The 17,748-nt window shown below is 39.7% G+C and overlaps 3 protein-coding genes across 5 annotated transcripts in view; all 3 read left to right on the top strand.

Moving 5' to 3' along the window:
• Positions 1-510: 510 nt before the first annotated feature.
• On the top strand, positions 511-9,606 carry LOC110487956 (homeobox protein Hox-A9). 2 transcript variants are annotated; one of them, XM_021559879.3, is made up of 2 exons: positions 511-4,300; positions 4,688-5,856. In XM_021559879.3, the coding sequence occupies exons 1-2, from the start codon at positions 3,742-3,744 to the stop codon at positions 4,930-4,932; spliced, it is 804 nt and encodes a 267-aa protein (XP_021415554.2). In that variant the 5' UTR covers positions 511-3,741; the 3' UTR covers positions 4,933-5,856. The 2 variants fall into 2 exon arrangements, with proteins under 2 accessions (XP_021415554.2, XP_090083702.1); XM_090227576.1 differs by lacking the exon at positions 4,688-5,856 and adding an exon at positions 7,166-9,606 and having other exon boundaries at positions 3,574-4,300.
• A 1,862-nt stretch (positions 9,607-11,468) lies between these two features.
• LOC110487952 (homeobox protein Hox-A7) lies at positions 11,469-16,308 on the top strand. Of its 2 annotated transcripts, XM_090227577.1 has the most exons (3): positions 11,801-12,288; positions 13,470-13,863; positions 16,195-16,308. In XM_090227577.1, the coding sequence occupies exons 1-2, from the start codon at positions 11,922-11,924 to the stop codon at positions 13,859-13,861; spliced, it is 759 nt and encodes a 252-aa protein (XP_090083703.1). In that variant the 5' UTR covers positions 11,801-11,921; the 3' UTR covers positions 13,862-13,863; positions 16,195-16,308. The 2 variants fall into 2 exon arrangements, with proteins under 2 accessions (XP_021415552.3, XP_090083703.1); XM_021559877.3 differs by lacking the exon at positions 16,195-16,308 and having other exon boundaries at positions 11,469-12,288; positions 13,470-14,893.
• Positions 16,297-17,748, top strand: part of hoxa3a (homeobox A3a) — a 34,373-nt gene continuing 32,921 nt past the window's right edge. Inside the window, exon 1 of the mRNA XM_021559869.3 lies at positions 16,297-16,433. The gene's annotated coding sequence lies outside the window, so the exon portion shown is untranslated. The remainder of the gene's footprint in view (positions 16,434-17,748) is intronic.

Genomic DNA, 17,748 nt, shown 5'->3' with positions numbered 1-17,748 from the left:
TAGGCCTATAACGCTGCAAGGCGGCATTTGTAGAGTTTTATGACTTGCTCGTATATGACGATTCTCGCTCTCCCCAAAGACTGATTTCAGTCGAGAGAGAGACGTTTAGCCGGAGAGGAAGCAATAGACAGTGGTAGAAAGTAATATTGCGTTTGGGCATTTTTGGACAAAGTCTTCCATTCATTTTGTGATTGGAATAGTGGAATAACTTCGATGAATGGGTAAGTCAATTTGTTGTTTGCGATTTGTGTTTTCTGGACTCAACATGTAATAAGAAAGACAGTTTCCAGTGCAAGGATTTGATAATGAACATTAAAGAACATGGTACTTTCAATACAGGCTCGTTATGAACAGCATTGGTGTTTGAAATCGATATGAAAACCGAAGAAGACGTGGCGTTATGCATTGGCTGCTGTGCGTCTTGAGGCCTGGAGCGGACTGTGGAGTGGTTTAGGTAGTTTCATGTTGTTGGGATCTATTTTCTACCTCTACAACACGAAACTGTCTGAATTGGCCCAGTTTAATACATCGAAACTTCAGTCAACGTAGTCTGGGACACGTGCAATCTGATTGAATTGTATGTAATAGGATGGAGTGTTATTTGTTTTTACATAAATATATGAATAAACAATAGGACATTTCTTATTTCCTTTAGCTGTTGAGATATACTTACTGTCGTGTATTTATCTTAACATATCGTCAGTAATATTTATACAAACTCCACTTGTTATTTTCGTCGTCAAATTAAGCCCCTGAATTGCCTGCGTCCTATATTTATCTTGGTAAAAGCTCAGCCATAGGCGAGTTGGACTTGGATTTAGCGTATAGATAAGTATGTTTTCTCTCACTCGTGACGCAATGACGCCAGACAAGGCCTCGGTTACGACCACTGCATTGTAGTGGAAGGGGAAGTTGAGTGTGCAACAGCGACCTCAGCGGCGCTCCGGTGGGCAATTGAACCGGATGCTTCCGCTGCGCAATACAGCCCGGACACAAAAGACGGGAAGGGCTTTATGGCGATATTTAGATCCGCCAGACAAGCTGTTATCTGCGGGAAAAATAAGTGAATAACCCCTGCGGTATACTGGGTCCGTGTTAAACACACCCTGATTTAGTTTACAGCCTTAAAGTGCTATTGCATTCACTTGTGTGTCCTTTTTTTCTTTTGAAGGTTGCTGTCTGTGCTGTGTTTAAGTGCGCATGGCCTTTATTTATCCACTAGCCTCTTTATGTTGTTCTAATGTCTCTAATATATTTTCACCGAGCATTATCTGATTATGCACAGTGGTAGGCCCAATGCTTTCCAGGTAGATGAACGCCTATCTTTTCAGTTATTAGTGTGAGTTATAACGTTTTTTTTCAGTATGGGAAAACAGGCTGGAGTGGATTATTTAGCAGTAGTCAATCGCCTGTGGCCTGTAAGGTGTTGGCCTAGCTTTCAGTTTTATTCGACGGTAATAAATAGAACACGTAATTCTGTGGGCTATCCTATCACGGTTCTCTAAAGCTATGGTAGGGCAAGGTTCGAGAACATGTCTGTGAAGTGTTACAACGTGTTACGCCGAGATTTCCTCTCTTCATACTAGTTCAGATTTTATCATATTGTATCCAGACTTAGGTTTGCCGTTGGTTTGTATTGTATTTGCTTGTCCATTGTTGTTCGGTTTTTGAAAACGAGTTTTATTTCTGCTTTCAAATTTGATTAGAACGTGATCTATGTGTCTGAATGATGAAATAAACAACCCCATGTTTAAACTATCTATTAAATGATCTATTAATTGGATGTTTTTCTCTCGCGGTATCTCACACTTTTCTGAGGAAACTCAACGGCTTCTGTACATTATGCTGTATTTGTTAGCTTATTATTTTCTACTTAATAGTGTATCATTTTTTTCATTAGCCATAGTAGCTTCCATAATTGGCACTGCTGTGCTGGTAGCCTATTTGTGATAGTGCTAATGGTAATTATGGTTAGGGGCCTGTGTTTTGGTTGATTATGTCATATGACCTGGATTTGAACAGAAGTGAGAAATGAGAAATTAGAATTAGAACAAAAATAAAAACAATTGTCTGAGGATGATGCTGGACAATCTGACATAAAAATAAAAGGGTAAAATTTGATAATATATATATACATTTTAAATAAAGGTTAAAATCCAGGTAAACCAAAACAACAGGGTCTTTCTTAATTATGATTGTGGCCTCATAATAGGCTTATAGAACTCCTAGTAATAGTCGGATGCAAACAATATGTGTAGGCTAATTCTTAGTAATAGTGGTAAAGTATTTGTATTTGAAAAAGAAGCCAGAACGACGTGCACTACTATGTGCATACTATTTTCTATGACGAATATCCATAATTGTCGCTTATTTTGTTGAATCTTAATTGTTTAAATATGCCACAATTAGGCCTATTTCCATGTAGGTTATTGATTAAATTAATATATTTTCTGTAATAGAACATTGCTGTTTAATTCCTCGGTTTTGTTTAATAACCAGAATGTAGGCTATCCTGGATATTCATGGATATAGAATACAATATTAGACTAGAACAGTAAAATGATCCTTTAAATGTTTTTGTTTTTGTTTTAACGCAGCAGTAAATACATTAACTTAACCGGGTAGACCTACTACTATGCCAACACACATTTCTATTCTATTTAGACATTTGTTTTCTATAAAAAAGAACTATCCGAACTAAAACTTTTCCATATTTTGCTGTTGAAAAGAATATTACTTTTACTGAGAAATTATATATATATTTTTTCCAAATAGGCAATATAATAACAATGTCATAGGATGTTGATGAAATAACACATTCAACTAGTCAGATATTATTCTCAGCAGGCTTGTGGTTCTATTAATCTTATATGATATTAGGTTATTATTGTATAATACCAAACTAAGGCTTCACAAAATAGCATGATATAGCACACCTTCGAAAGCTTATGTTTAACGGGGCGTGAACGTAAAAGCTTTTCATTTTGGAATGTTTCCTGACAATGAAAATATGAAAGGTTTGAACATTTTGACAGAAGATGAAAGAGGTTACATGCTACGATGGAAAGCTACCCAGAGCATTAGTTGTAAGAAAGAATATCTGAATAATTGACGTTCCTTGGCGCCATAGAAAGAATGCAGTTTATGACATTTGGTATCGTTAATAAGCCCCAATATGGCGGCGTTATCCTGGTTATGTTCAGCTCCTGTATGTTTTGTTGTGAGTATCATTGGTAATGCTTATTACCCTGTAACATATGTGTAAATATACTCGTTAAATGTGTGTTTTGGGAGAATTATTTATTAGATTTGCTGACCTATACTAAATGGACAGATACTTCCAATGGTATTTCAGTTTAGTCTACTCTCCCTTTCCATTAACCTACATTTATATCAGCAGTAATTGTATAAAATAATAATAATTTGCTTTTAAAACTAGACATTGTTACGTTTTAAGACAGAGACCCGTGAGCATTTAATAGCCAAAGGGATTGATTTATCCTTTATTGTTCAGCCTTTATGATCACGTGCGCTCGTCACCCAATCGAATGGCAGTCCTGCTTCCCAACTATTAGTCCACTGTAGATCTTTGTGGTGCCAAGTTGCTGTACTTGATTTCTTTAGATTGTTATTTTGTAAAAGTCGGGTTTAGTGCGTGTGTATGTGTGTGTGGTGTGTGTGGCACGCTTGTTTTTGTATGTATCTGTGTATGTGTGGGTACATGTGAAAGTCTCTTTTGTCATGTCGACATCTGGAACGTTGACTAGCTACTACGTCGACTCCCTCATCTTGCCGGAGAGCGAGGAGCTGTCCGCGCCCAGATACACCTCCGGTCCGGGGGGGCTCCAGCATGCGAGGCAGCTCACCTCGCTCACCGATCACACCGAGCTTGGGCCCTGCACCTTCCCGACGAAAGCTCCGGTCTTCAGCCCGTCCTGGGGCCATGTATCGACCCAGTTTCCAGGTGCCGTGTCATCCGTGTACCACAACCCGTATGGGCATCACCAAGGCCCGGCTCCAGGCGACTTGGAGGGTCGCTACATGCAGTCCTGGCTGCTTGAGCCCATTTCAGGGTCCTTGCCCTTGACCGGATTACCAACGAGTCATCATTACGGGATCAAACCGGAGAGCCTGGGCGCACGAGTGGACAGCACGCTGCCTGGATCCCACACCGCACTGCTCCTGTCCGACTTCACCAACGGGACAGTTGCGACGGCGTCCCCGGTGGACAAGAACACACTACCTGGCCAGACCGCAAACCTGAACGGGGAGATAGAGGAGAAACCGGCCCTCGATCCAAGTAAGTGCTGCTTCATCCTTTGACATTTGGTAATGCTATGTTCTGTAAAGCTGCGGGGATGCAGGTAGAACTGTGTGAGTAGCAGAGGGGGCGCGTGGTTGAAAATATGCCATTCGAGGCGTGCAATTTATCGGGACTTGATAATAGGCTATCTTTCTCTCACCCGTTTCTATGTTTTGATACTATGTGTTTCAGATTTTAAACAGCAGCAACAGTCAGGTATAGGAGTGCATTGCTACTTTGGATTGCATTTAGATTTTTAGATCCATAATTGATTTCCAGGGCTTTTGTTATCAGCCTTGTCCCTTGTGGGTCATGTGTTTTTATTATATCTGGGCCAGCAGCACCGGGCTCACACCAGTCTCGTTTCGCACCCCCTCTCTCCAGATAACCCGGTATCTAACTGGCTCCACGCAAGCGCCACGAGAAAAAAGCGCTGTCCATACTCCAAGCACCAGATCCTTGAGCTGGAGAAAGAGTTCCTCTTTAACACGTACCTCACGCGGGACCGTAGGTTCGAGGTCGCGAGGCAGCTCAACCTTACCGAGAGACAGGTCAAAATCTGGTTTCAGAACCGCAGAATGAAGATGAAGAAATGTAATAAAGATTGTGGACCAAAAAATGATTTATAGGTACCTATGACTCATTGAACGAGAACGTAAAAAATATCACAAAAAAGGGATATCTGTGAAAATATTGTATTTTTTAGAAGTCGTTGTCTTATTGTTTTATTCCAAACATAAGCTGTTATGTGTCTTGTAAAAAGCATGTCCGGCTCTACTCGTCGGTTTGATGCAACTACCTTTATATTGCACAATTTAACAGTGCGCATAATTTGTTGTTATTGTTATTAGGATGTTCATTAATTAAGGCCTCGGCTGCAAGTGTCATTGTGTAACACGAGTATTAGTAGGCCTGTTCTCTGTGCTCGTTTGTGTATGGATGTTTGTAGCTATGTGTGTGTTCTCTGGTTTGTAGATATTTGTATTTCCGGTTCAACTGAATTTAGTTTTAAATGTGATTAAGTTTTTTTGTTGTTGTCATTATTTCAGTTACTGGTAACGTTGATTCATGATCTAACGTTGGAGTGATAGGCTAACGTCTGACTGCTAACGTCTGGCTGCTAAGCTGCTAACGTCTGGCTGCTAACGTGATGGTAGCATTTTGAAGGGGGTGCATGAGTATCAAAAGCCTTTTTAAAATGCATATAGGCCTATTGGTACTATTAATAGAAGGTACATAACAATCATTTTGTGTTGACTACCTAGACGTCTCTCAACTACCTATAATTGCAAGACCTATTGTTGCAAGAACCTCTTTCATTTTTACCTGACTCCGTTGTGAAGAAACATAACGCTTGTATAGGAAACTATGTCTGAATTTCAGGGAGTAACATTTAGAGGACATATTGGTTAGAAAGAGAGAGAGAGGACATTTTAAAAACACTGTAGGCTACGTAATGAATACCTCATGGTCTGGAGACGTTCGGATGTTCGGTTCTCAAATGTAATTTGTACTTTATTTATTGAATAAAACAAATTATATCTGCGAATGCAGCCACATTGAATTCTTATTGTTGTGCTTTTACATTTCACTGTAATCTAAGAATTAATTCAATAAATTATCAAATTCTTAAATATATTGACAGTCAAATGTATTGCATCCTACCAAATGTATTGTGTAGCCTATATGCCAACACTTACATTCATTTGCACTTATATTTTCTCTCCAACAAAATATTGGAATAATACTCTAATACAAAACTATTCATGGAGTAATGTAAACCAGGTAGTAATGACAGTCGACCATTTATTTCATTTCCCGTGAGGAAATTCGAGTCTTTGACTTTGAAATGTCAACGGCTTATCAAATAATGTGAGCGCGCACTCGGCATTCTTTCTTCAACACAGCGCGCAAAACACACACGCACATACACACTGTATTTGTGTGTGTGTGTGTGTGTGTGGAGTTAATGAGGAGGGGGGGGGGGGGTTCGAGGGGGGCTCTGCCTGAAGTCTCTGTATCAGGGTAAACATGCAGCTCGGTGCATGCAGCTCTGCTCTGTTCCGCGCGCCTTGGCAGAGGACATTGTTAGTTGTATACAGCCATAAAATACAATTACCACTATAACCGTTTATGGGGTGCAAAGCGCTGCAAAAGATGTCGAAATCTTCAACAGCTGGGGCCTGTAGGATATCTGTTCTTCAGCTATGATATGACACCACCGCTCAGTTAAGACCCCGTGCTTCTGGACACATCATGGCCGCCATGTTCTAAAACCTGCAATATGTGCAGGGGAGAGAGGTCGAAGGTATTGAGCGTTCAACGAGGGGACTGTACTATATGGAATTTAGCTGTGGTGTTGGTAATCAAATTACAAATCTGTTTGATATGAACTTCTAGTTAGAATGAGTGGTTGAGGTGGACCTGCTTCCACAAGCCTATTGGCCTATAGGCCTAGAGGAGTTATCTTAAATCTGCGGTGTACCAAATAATAACAACAGTTGAAATTATAGAGACATGTGGAATAGGCTACAACTGGACCTTGGCAAAACTAAATAATTACAGAATCACAGAAACACCCTTCGTTTTTCAGACAACATTATTCACATAATGCATGCACATATATTTGAATATACACAGGCCTGTAGTAGTTGTATGGAGCCATATAGCGGTGTTGTGACGCGCTCTGCCTCGAGGACGCAGATGGACCCCAAACATCAAAGGCTGGGCCAGAGAAAGAGCAATAAAACGCCTGGCCTGCTATACTGTCTGGCATTCCACATTTAATGGCTTTATGGCCGTCCAGACACAATTAGGCCGTTTTCAGAACTCGGCACCCATTTGTTTTCTCTCTTTCTGTAGGACTGCAGCATGGACAAAAGGCCTAGCGGAAATGATCAGCTTTATTGGCGTCTCCCCGAATGTTGCTCGCCGGACTCATGGTCATCTCGAGCGCCCCTTTGTTTCTACCTGGCCTGGGAAACGTTCTCGCTCGGTTTCTCTGGTGGTAGCTAGTGTTCTGTTGACGTGCTGGAGGAACAGGAAGGGCAATAAAACAACAGCATTATATGAGGCAAGACCTAGTCTCAGTGTATATGAGGCAAGACCTAGTCTCAGTGTATATGAGGCAAGACCTAGTCTCAGTGTATATGAGGCCAACATGGACATTTTAGATATACTATTCTCGATACTAATCACTGGACCTCTAAATCTGCATTCCGTCTGGAAATATTACCGCGCGCAATGAATGCCACAGTTCCTACATTAATCACATTCCTTTATGTGATTTTTTTTCTCTATTTGGCCACTAAGCGGGTGGCTGTGATTGCAGTTCTGTGCGCATTGCACCTTTTCCACCCTGCAAGTTTGTGTAGTGACCAGAGGATGGCGCTGATGTTCCATAACAAGCCTCAGAATGGCCTCTTTTGAATTTCCCTTTGTGGTTACTCTCGCAGGAACAACAGTTTAAGAGTGCAACAAAGTGATTTCACACCCTGCCTACGGTTTTACAATGCAAGTCTAATACCACGTTAAGGAATGTTTACGAATACAGTGCGCTCATCAGGAATACAACGTTTAGACATGTTTAGGCCTAATATGTTGATGCATCCTTTTCCTGCATAATTTGCGTTCTATAACATTGTTATTCTAATTGTTCTTATACAGATTATTTGACCTTTATTTAACTTGGCAAGTCAGTTAAGAACAAATTCTTATTTTCAATGACGGCCTAGGAACAGTGGGTTAACTGCCTTGTTCAGGGGCAGAACGAGAGATTTTTACGTTGTCAGTTCTGGGATTCAATCTTGCAACCAGTTATTAATCCAACGCTCTTACCTTTAGGCTACCTGCCGCCCCAACATTATTAGCTATTGTGGTCGTAAGCACATCCAGGGCAGTATTTAATAATATAAAGATTTATAAAAATAGACGAAATAGTAGGCCTTAGTCTAGTTATACACAGCATGTTGTACATGCGTATCTTTACATTTTCTACACAAAGAAACCTAAAAGTTCAATTTTATACATGTCAAATGAATTGACAATCTAGATAATTAAGTACATTTTACTGGGCAAATAACGTTGAGTGTTTGATTGTCTTCAAAGAAAACAGGCATTTAGTAGGTCTAATTATTATAGTTAGAATGCGTTTATTTTTATCTTCAGGTTAGGCCTATAGGAAAACTTGACATAGGTAGTGTTTAATAAACAGAATTATCATGCAATATCAACATATGATTCAGAGTACAAGATGCAATTACATTTTGTAAAGTCAGTGGAAAACTATTTTCCACTTTTTTTCTGAAGTATTATTCATATTCAACATTTGCAATATGGTCCAACACAAGTAGCTTTTGGTCTGATTTGCGTTCAATTTGCTTTCGTACTATGATATGGCATATTGTAAAATGTGATCGGCTTTGCGTTTTAGAGTATGTTTGGTGATATTTAAATTTAGCCTAATTGTTTTATATGATCACTAACTCCACACACAGAATTGCATTTTTTAGTTTTGATCCCTCCTGTGTTTATTTCCAGATAACATTGTGGAATACGAAAGAATATACATAAACTTAACATAATTAGGCCATAGCATATTGCAGATAAAACATAATAAATTCAGAGTTAAAGAAAGAAAGCTCGATAACACAAACATAGTAGATGTCTAAATGTAGGCCTACAAATAAATGCGGCTCATTTTGAGTATTCAAATTGACTTACTTAATTTGCTTACCTAACTTTTATGTTTTTAATTAATCACTTGCTTCATCTAGCATTGGGTTACCACTCAAAATAATTGTCTCTAATATTTCAATAACACTTGCTTCTTGTACTCATTACAACAAGTAATTTTATATATAAGCAATAAGGCCCGAGGGTGTGTGGTATATGGCCAACATACCATGGCTCAGGGCTGTTCTTAACCACGACGCAACACAGAGTGCCTGGATACAGCCCTTAGCCTTGGTATATTGGCAATATACCACAAACCCCGAGGTGCCTTATTGCTATTATAAACTGTCTACCAACTTAATTAGAGCAGTACAAAGAAATGGTCTTTCAGCCAATCAGCATTAAGGGCTCGAACCACCCAGTTTATAATATATTTTTGGAAACACGAGTTACACAACAACAGTAATTCAAATAGGAAACAATGTATAATGGTTACAATTGTAAATGGTATTATTTTAATCACAGTAATATACAATAAATTGTTGTAAAGTTAATTATGACAAGCAATCAAATGTAGCCCACCTATATTCTGACTATATGTTAAACGTATAAAAACAATTAACTATTTACATGTGGTGCTCTTTCCTTTGTGTACTATAATCAGAATGTTTTGATGTTTGTTGTAGACTCTCACATATAGTTCCGTTTTAGCACCTAGACATGTAAGCTATTCGATGGAATTGAAGAAAAGCTTTTAAAGAAATACACAATGCAGTTTTATATTCTTAGTTGTGTATAAATTCCAGATGTAATGTTATGAGGGGGTGGGAGCGATGGTGTTATGCTGTGTTGTGAAAAGTAAGGTATAACTGCAACAGGACAGCGGTTTTCTTTTGAACCAATGACATTGTATTTTGTGTCATTTCATATGTTCCCACAGTGTTTACTCTGTCGTCTGTGTGTGTCAATCCTACTCTGCAGTCTGTGTTAATCCTACTCTGTAGTCTGTGTGTGCTAATCCTACTCTGTAGTCTGTGTGTGTTAATCCTACTCTGTAGTCTGTGTGTGTTAATCCTACTCTGCAGTCTGTGTTAATCCTACTCTGTAGTCTGTGTGTGTTAATCCTACTCTGTAGTCTGTGTGTGTTAATCCTACTCTGCAGTCTGTGCTAATCCTACTCTGTAGTCTGTGTGTGTTAATCCTACTCTGTCGTCTGTGTGTGTTAATCCTACTCTGTAGTCTGTGTGTGTTAATCCTACTCTGCAGTCTGTGTTAATCCTACTCTGTAGTCTGTGTGTGTTAATCCTACTCTGTAGTCTGTGTGTGCTAATCCTACTCTGTAGTCTGTGTGTGTTAATCCTACTCTGTCGTCTGTGTGTGTTAATCCTACTCTGTAGTCTGTGTGTGTTAATCCTACTCTGCAGTCTGTGTTAATCCTACTCTGTAGTCTGTGTGTGTTAATCCTACTCTGCAGTCTGTGTGTGTTAATCCTACTCTGTCGTCTGTGTGTGTTAATTCTACTATGTAGTCTGTGTTAATCCTACTCTGTAGTCTGTGTTAATCCTACTCTGTAGTCTGTGTGTGTTAATCCTACTATGTAGTCTGTGTTAATCCTACTCTATAGTCTGTGTGTGTTAATCCTACTCTGTAGACTGTGTGTGTTAATCCTACTCTGTAGTCTGTGTGTGTTAATCCTACTCTGTAGTCTGTGTGTGTTAATCCTACTCTGTAGTCTGTGTGTGTTAATTCTGCTCTGTAGTCTGTGTGTGTTAATCCTACTCTGTAGTCTGTGTGTGTTAAATCTACTCTGTAGTCTGTGTGTGTTAATCCTACTCTGTAGTCTGTGTGTGTTAATCCTACTCTGTAGTCTGTGTGTGTTAATCCTGCTCTGTAGTCTGTGTGTGTTAATTCTACTATGTAGTCTGTGTTAATCCTACTCTGTAGTCTGTGTTAATCCTACTCTGTAGTCTGTGTGTGTTAATCCTACTATGTAGTCTGTGTTAATCCTACTCTGTCGTCTGTGTGTGTTAATCCTACTCTGTAGTCTGTGTGTGTTAATCCTACTCTGCAGTCTGTGTTAATCCTACTCTGTAGTCTGTGTGTGTTAATCCTACTCTGCAGTCTGTGTGTGTTAATCCTACTCTGTCGTCTGTGTGTGTTAATTCTACTATGTAGTCTGTGTTAATCCTACTCTGTAGTCTGTGTTAATCCTACTCTGTAGTCTGTGTGTGTTAATCCTACTCTGTAGTCTGTGTGTGTTAAATCTACTCTGTAGTCTGTGTGTGTTAATCCTACTCTGTAGACTGTGTGTGTTAATCCTACTCTGTAGTCTGTGTGTGTTAATCCTACTCTGTAGTCTGTGTGTGTTAATCCTACTCTGTAGTCTGTGTGTGTTAATTCTGCTCTGTAGTCTGTGTGTGTTAATCCTACTCTGTAGTCTGTGTGTGTTAATTCTACTCTGTAGTCTGTGTGTGTTAATCCTACTCTGTAGTCTGTGTGTGTTAATCCTACTCTGTAGTCTGTGTGTGTTAATCCTGCTCTGTAGTCTGTGTGTGTTAATTCTACTCTGTAGTCTGTGTGTGTTAATTCTACTCTGTAGTCTGTGTGTGTTAATTCTACTCTGTAGTCTGTGTTAATTCTACTCCGTAGTCTGTGTGTGTTAATTATACTCTGCAGTCTGTGTTAATTCCACTCTGCAGTCTGTGTGTGTTAATTATACTCTGCAGTCTGTGTTAATTCTACTCTGCAGTCTGTGTGTGTTAATTGTACTCTGTAGTCTGTGCGCCATAATGATATTTCTGGCCCTGCTGGAGATTGGCTACAGCGGTCACAGGGCTGGATCACGTGGTTTGGTGTAAATCTAGGGTGTATTGCTGTCATTTATCACACTACCTCGTAAAAACGACACTGAAGATTCTGACCCAACAAATCACAAGGAAAAAATATGAGCTCTTATTATGTGGATGGTCTTTTTAGCAAATATACGGCGACCGGTTCTTTCTTCCCAAATGCCGACCGGGGTTCGTGCGCTCTTCGACCCAGTGGAGAAGGACCCGCATCTGTTCACAGTGCCGCAGCCCCTGCCTTCCCAACGTCCTTGTCCGGACTTTACAACGTCAACAATGCTATTTACCAGAGCCCCCCGATGTTTACTCCTGCTTATGACCAGGGGCCGGACGTGCACAGTCTGCACTGCAGCTCTTTCGACCAGAGCCGTCTGTTCGGGGACAGCTGCATCCAGCCGGTGCCGGGTCCACTCACCTCGCCAGAGGACAAACACTACCGGATGTACCCCTGGATGAGAACATCAGGTATGATCTTACATGGGACAACTTACTGTTGTCTTAATTAATGGTGCAATTAATTCCGTGAAGCCATTGGTATTGCATGGAAATAATCAGATTTTTTAAAAATTAGTTAGTTGTGTGACCATAAATTAATTATCCCTCCGCTTCTGTAGTGTTCATCGCGAAGGGACATTGCCACTGTTTTTGTTGTTGTTGCTCTTCTACGGTTTGTGGCAGTAAAATACCAGGCTATAAATTGTAGTGTTAATCATTGCTCGTGCGCTCTGCAGTTCGCCCTTTTGATTGGGCTCAGAATGGCAGTTGTGATTAACATAATCAGTTTCAGGAACCTATTTGTACACAGGGATATAACTAAACTATAGTGGTGGCTGTAAACAATATCAGTAGACCAGTCGGAGCAGTGGTATTGATACTAGTGTCTCATTAGTACGGAATTGGTAGGCAGGACAGTGTCTAAAAAATACCATTGAAATAGCAGTAGTAATTGCTTATGGGCTGTGGGTATGACCTAGTAACGGTGGACTAACACATGCTTCTAATTGGAGAGGCATGCAGTGCATTAGCAATAGGCTACAGGCTAGAATCCCAGCTGGAATATTTGTAACGGACGGAAGTCTGAGCCAAAACAGCACTTGACAGTCCGAAAACATTTTGAGAAAGAAATCTTAGCAAAAATGGCGCAGAATGACAGACTGTGGCACGTTTTTTAAAATTTTATTATTTTCTATAGAAAAAAATCCAAGAATCCAAGATCACATAATTGTCATGTGTGTCATTATCAGTATCAAGTTATTATCAGAGTTATTACAAATGGCATGGTTTTAGAGCAATTTGCAGGATTTTTTTATTCGTGGGCCTAGTGGGAAAATGCTATGTACAAATGTAGGATCTTCATTTGAGCCAGTTTCCAACAACAGGAAAATAATCCTGCAGCAACAGGAAATGTGAATTATTATGTGCATTATAGTAAATGAACATTTCTTGTAGGGCTTTATGCAGTTTTCGTTAGGGCAAATCAAGCCTGGCATTTTAAAGTGGAAATGACCAACTTTAGAAGCCTTTTAAAATATCAAATACTCTAGAAGTTTCAATTTCCTGCTGCGTAGGAAAATTCTCAACAACAAAAGAGTGATCAAATTAAGATCCTGCATATGTACATCGATTAAAACCATTCTTTATTTCAGATCCAAACAGAAAGCGTGGACGTCAGACGTACTCCCGGTACCAGACACTGGAGCTGGAGAAAGAATTCCACTTTAACCGGTACCTGAACCGCCGGAGGCGCGTGGAGATAGCACACGCGCTCTGCCTGACTGAGCGCCAGATCAAAATCTGGTTCCAGAACCGGAGGATGAAGTGGAAGAAAGATCACAAGGACGAGTCTTCGAGCTCAAACCTCAGTACCAACTCAGAGAACGTAAACAAGGATGGGGATGGTAATCCGGTAAACAACGGACACTCCAAGACCCAGGAGGCAGAGCAAGGAGACTCCCCGTCTGCGGGTGTGGCGTCAGAAACCCCTGCAAGAGAAGGAGTTGGCGACGTAGAGGCTATTAATGAAAGAAACACTCCATAAATGTTTGTATTTGTCAAATGTTAAAGATGTATACTCTCATAGAATCGACACACTCTGTTCATCATGTTTGTTTATCAATTTAGAGATTAGTAAGGATTGGTGAAACGACTTGCAGGCTGAGAAGCACTTATTTATTGTACTGTATACAAGCTAGTGAAACACTGTCTCTAGCAACCAAGGGCATATGTCTATGTGCACATGAAAAGGAACGGATACTACCTATTTACACTATAGTATTATTATGAAAACTCAATTTGATCTTTGAATGGAGAAAAGGCATACTGTAAATGTTATTCAATAATACATATTATTGGTTGGGAGCTATTAGATATTTTACTACTGAAATAACATTCCTGAACAGAGAACTACCTAATGCGACAGTTTTCAATTTCAATTAACTTAGACAAAGGGACCTTTTTCGCATTCTATTTGTTTCTATTTCAAATGGAAATAAATGCAAATGTTGCGTAAAAGTGCTAATAACTAGCTAATATGGCTTTAACGTTTTACTGTCCCTTATTCTCGTTATATTGCACTGCTGTAGCTGTTACGATTTGGCGTATTCCTATAGCTTATATTTGTGAGAACTTATCTTTTGGGGCCATGTAGAGATTGTAATACATATTCGCATGATTCCAATACCCTACCTCAGAGACTACATACCTATTCGGCTACTACTGTATCACTGAATTTCAATACTGTATAACTTCTTGTATATGTGTGAAATTGAAGTCTTTGTAAATACTGTGACGTCGTGTTGTTAGTGTATTTTTGCATCCTCGTATACGTCAATCACATTTTTGGTGGACATGAGTGTGTCTGCTTGCATGTGTTTGTAGGCTATTTGTAAATTAGGGAAATAGTGTGTTTTCTTTTATCTGATCAAATGAATACAAGAGAACTGCTCCAATGTTCAGAAATAACCTATATGCTCCCTCCACATCTCTGCTTTGACTCGGAGGTATTCGTATTTTGACATTATGCAAGACACAATATGAATCCAATAAAAACAAAAGCCTTCAGTTTTGAAAATAGCTTCGTAACGAATTTCCTGTAAAACAACCATACATTTATAAGAACTTTAGACAAAATGTTAAGAAAGCACATATAGTCAACATGCCAAAATAGATGGATGGATAAAAATACTTGTCTTCATTTTTCACGTTCATTTAGTTCTACATTTCTTTTTATATGACAATAAATATTGACAACACTAAGCCTACAAATTATACTATTACATAACACACTATCTGGCTCATTCAGCAGGAAAAGTGAAAAGAGCTGATGAAACCCATGACACGTGTTTAAAGGAGTAGTCCATTATTTTACAACTTAATTTGAGATGGTTCCTCACCCTGAAAGTAGAAACTGCAATCCATGGTGCTACACACACCACAAGTTAACAATCATTGGAAGTGATGGGGGCATGTGAGCATGTTTTTTTAAAATAGCCAAAGCACCTTTAAGTAACATCAAACTAAATATGGAATTGATTAGAATTGATTTCAGGTGATTTTTACCTTCTTTTTTAAAACATGCTCACATGCTCCTATAACTGCCATAGACTTTTAGCTTGTGGTGGCTAAGGTTACCTGAATGTTGTAGTGGCTGTTCAAAGAAAACTGAACCATGGATTACTACTTTCATCTAACATCAAGTTGTAAAATAGTGAACTACTCCTTTAATAAAGAGGCTAAAGCAGTGTTTCCAAAACTCGGTCCTGAGGACCCCAAGAGGTGCATGTTTTGTTTGTTGCTCTAGCACTACACAGTTGATTCAAATAATCAAAGCTTAATAATGGTGCTTGGGGTCCTCTGGACTGAGATTGGGAAACAATGGGCAAAAGTATGCTAACTATGAGGACATGAGACTGGACAGGCTGTGTATGTGTAGCCTACTGTGTAGGGGAAATGAATGTTGAATGTTTAACTGTGCATTCCCCCTCTTTCTGGTAAGATGGCGCCTAGCTCTGAACTGCCCCTTCTCCTCTCTCTCCATCTCCCCACCCGCTTTCCACCTCTCTCCTCTTGCTCTCCCTCTCTCACTAGGTCATAAATCTGTTGTTGTTTATGAAAATGTACAAAATAGCAATACAGCTTTAAGAGGCTCCTCCTTTCCCATTGGTCCACACCGGTCACATGGCATGGAGCCGTGAACATGAACTTTTTTTTATATATAATTTTCCAGAAGAGAACGTCACTCATTTAACAGCCTGTGTCTGCCACACAACCCTTTCTGTACTGTAAAAGCTTTTGCTCCTCAATGTCATTGTTTATGTATTTTCGTAATGGGTAATGCTGTTTCGCTTTTGAGTTGAGTTTTGTATTATGCAGTGGCAAGGAGCAGTGTCCCTTTCTTGGAACCGGACGGTTTGGATTCATTACCGTCGTTCTCGGTTTGGCACAATGGACGGATTGAGTGTGAGCGCGTCGTCGCCTGACCCCGGGGGCTCGTGGATTCGTCCAGGGACCTAACTGGCACAGCAGGGGATCTTCCCCGGTCTACCTCGCGCCAACTGCACCTGTCCGTCCGCTTCTCGCAACATCCCCACGCACCATGAAACCTGAACATGGTAAGAATACTTGCTTATCATGATTATGATTTTATATGATTTGGGAATCATTCATTAAATAAAGTGAGCATAAAAATAAAAGCAAACACCATCACTATGCTTGTCCAGTATTAAAGTGTTGACTATCAGAAGATTGGTTGGAGTGTTCTAGGCTTCGTTAAAATGGGTTTTCTCCAATAATGTGATAATTTGATATGATATGATCATAATCTGCATGATTATTTATGATCATTGTTATGGTAGTTGATTGTGGTCTCTGGGCTTGACCTATCTAATTATGTCATTCAATATTTGTGTAGCCCTATGTATTTTCATTATGAGAACTTCAATAACTTATTAGCATGCATGTATGCTATTTGTGTTTTCTTTATTTGTTGCAATTTGAATTGGGTGGTCTGTCGGCAGCTGGGTATTGGGACTGTAGCCAATAGGCTATTCTCTGTCGCCCTCTTGTGGGAGAAGTGTGGTCTTCGTTTGGTTATGACTTTGTTCCCATTTCGCTATTTTCAGTCTACATGGTTGTGCCAGCACAGTTCAACCACAACACAGTGCTGTTTTCTAGCACGAATCCCAATCAATGTGTATCTTGTGTTGCAGTTGTGTTAATCTATATACTGTATGCTGTATAGGACCGCGTGCAATGCCAGGGCTGTGGGTTCGATTCCCACAGGGGACCAGTAAGAAAAAGTCAGCCTCGTTTTATAGACTAGAAGAAACATAGCAATCGAAAATCCGGTACACTCAAATTAGTATGATATGTTTAGTTTGGTATGGTTAAATAACACGGACGTTTACTTAAGCAATAAATGAAAGGAGGATGGATAGGTGGGGTATAAAGGCAAATGTCTAGCAAACCGAAGGTTGCGTGTTCGAATCTCATTACAGGCAACTACTTACTACTTTGCAAATACATAACATATTAGTTAACCTAGCTAATCTTAGCCACCTAGTTAACTTTAGCAACTTTTGCAATTCGTAACATATCATACGAATTTGAATTTGTAACACATCATACGAAATGGATGACTAATTAATACATACCATACAAATGTAACATATCATACTAATTTGAGTGTCCCGGATTTTTGTTTACGGTGTTACGTTTACTTCCGAGTCCAGGAGGAAAATGTACGAACATGTGTGCACTCACTACTCTAATTCGCTCTGGGTAGGAGTGTCTGCTAAATGACTAAAACGTTTCTAATGTATACTATCTTATATTAGCTTAATCTCGAGTGTTCTTGTCTTCCTCTCCTGTTTTCTACCCCAATGAGGTAACATCAGCACCACATCACAGAAAGAATACCCTCATCAA

This window comes from Oncorhynchus mykiss, chromosome 30 (assembly GCF_057628025.1).
Source record: "Oncorhynchus mykiss isolate SJ-2025 chromosome 30, ASM5762802v1, whole genome shotgun sequence".
NCBI classification, from domain to species: domain Eukaryota; kingdom Metazoa; phylum Chordata; class Actinopteri; order Salmoniformes; family Salmonidae; genus Oncorhynchus; species Oncorhynchus mykiss.
Note: the sequence above shows the minus strand (reverse complement) of the source record. Positions and strands in the feature narration are given on the sequence as shown.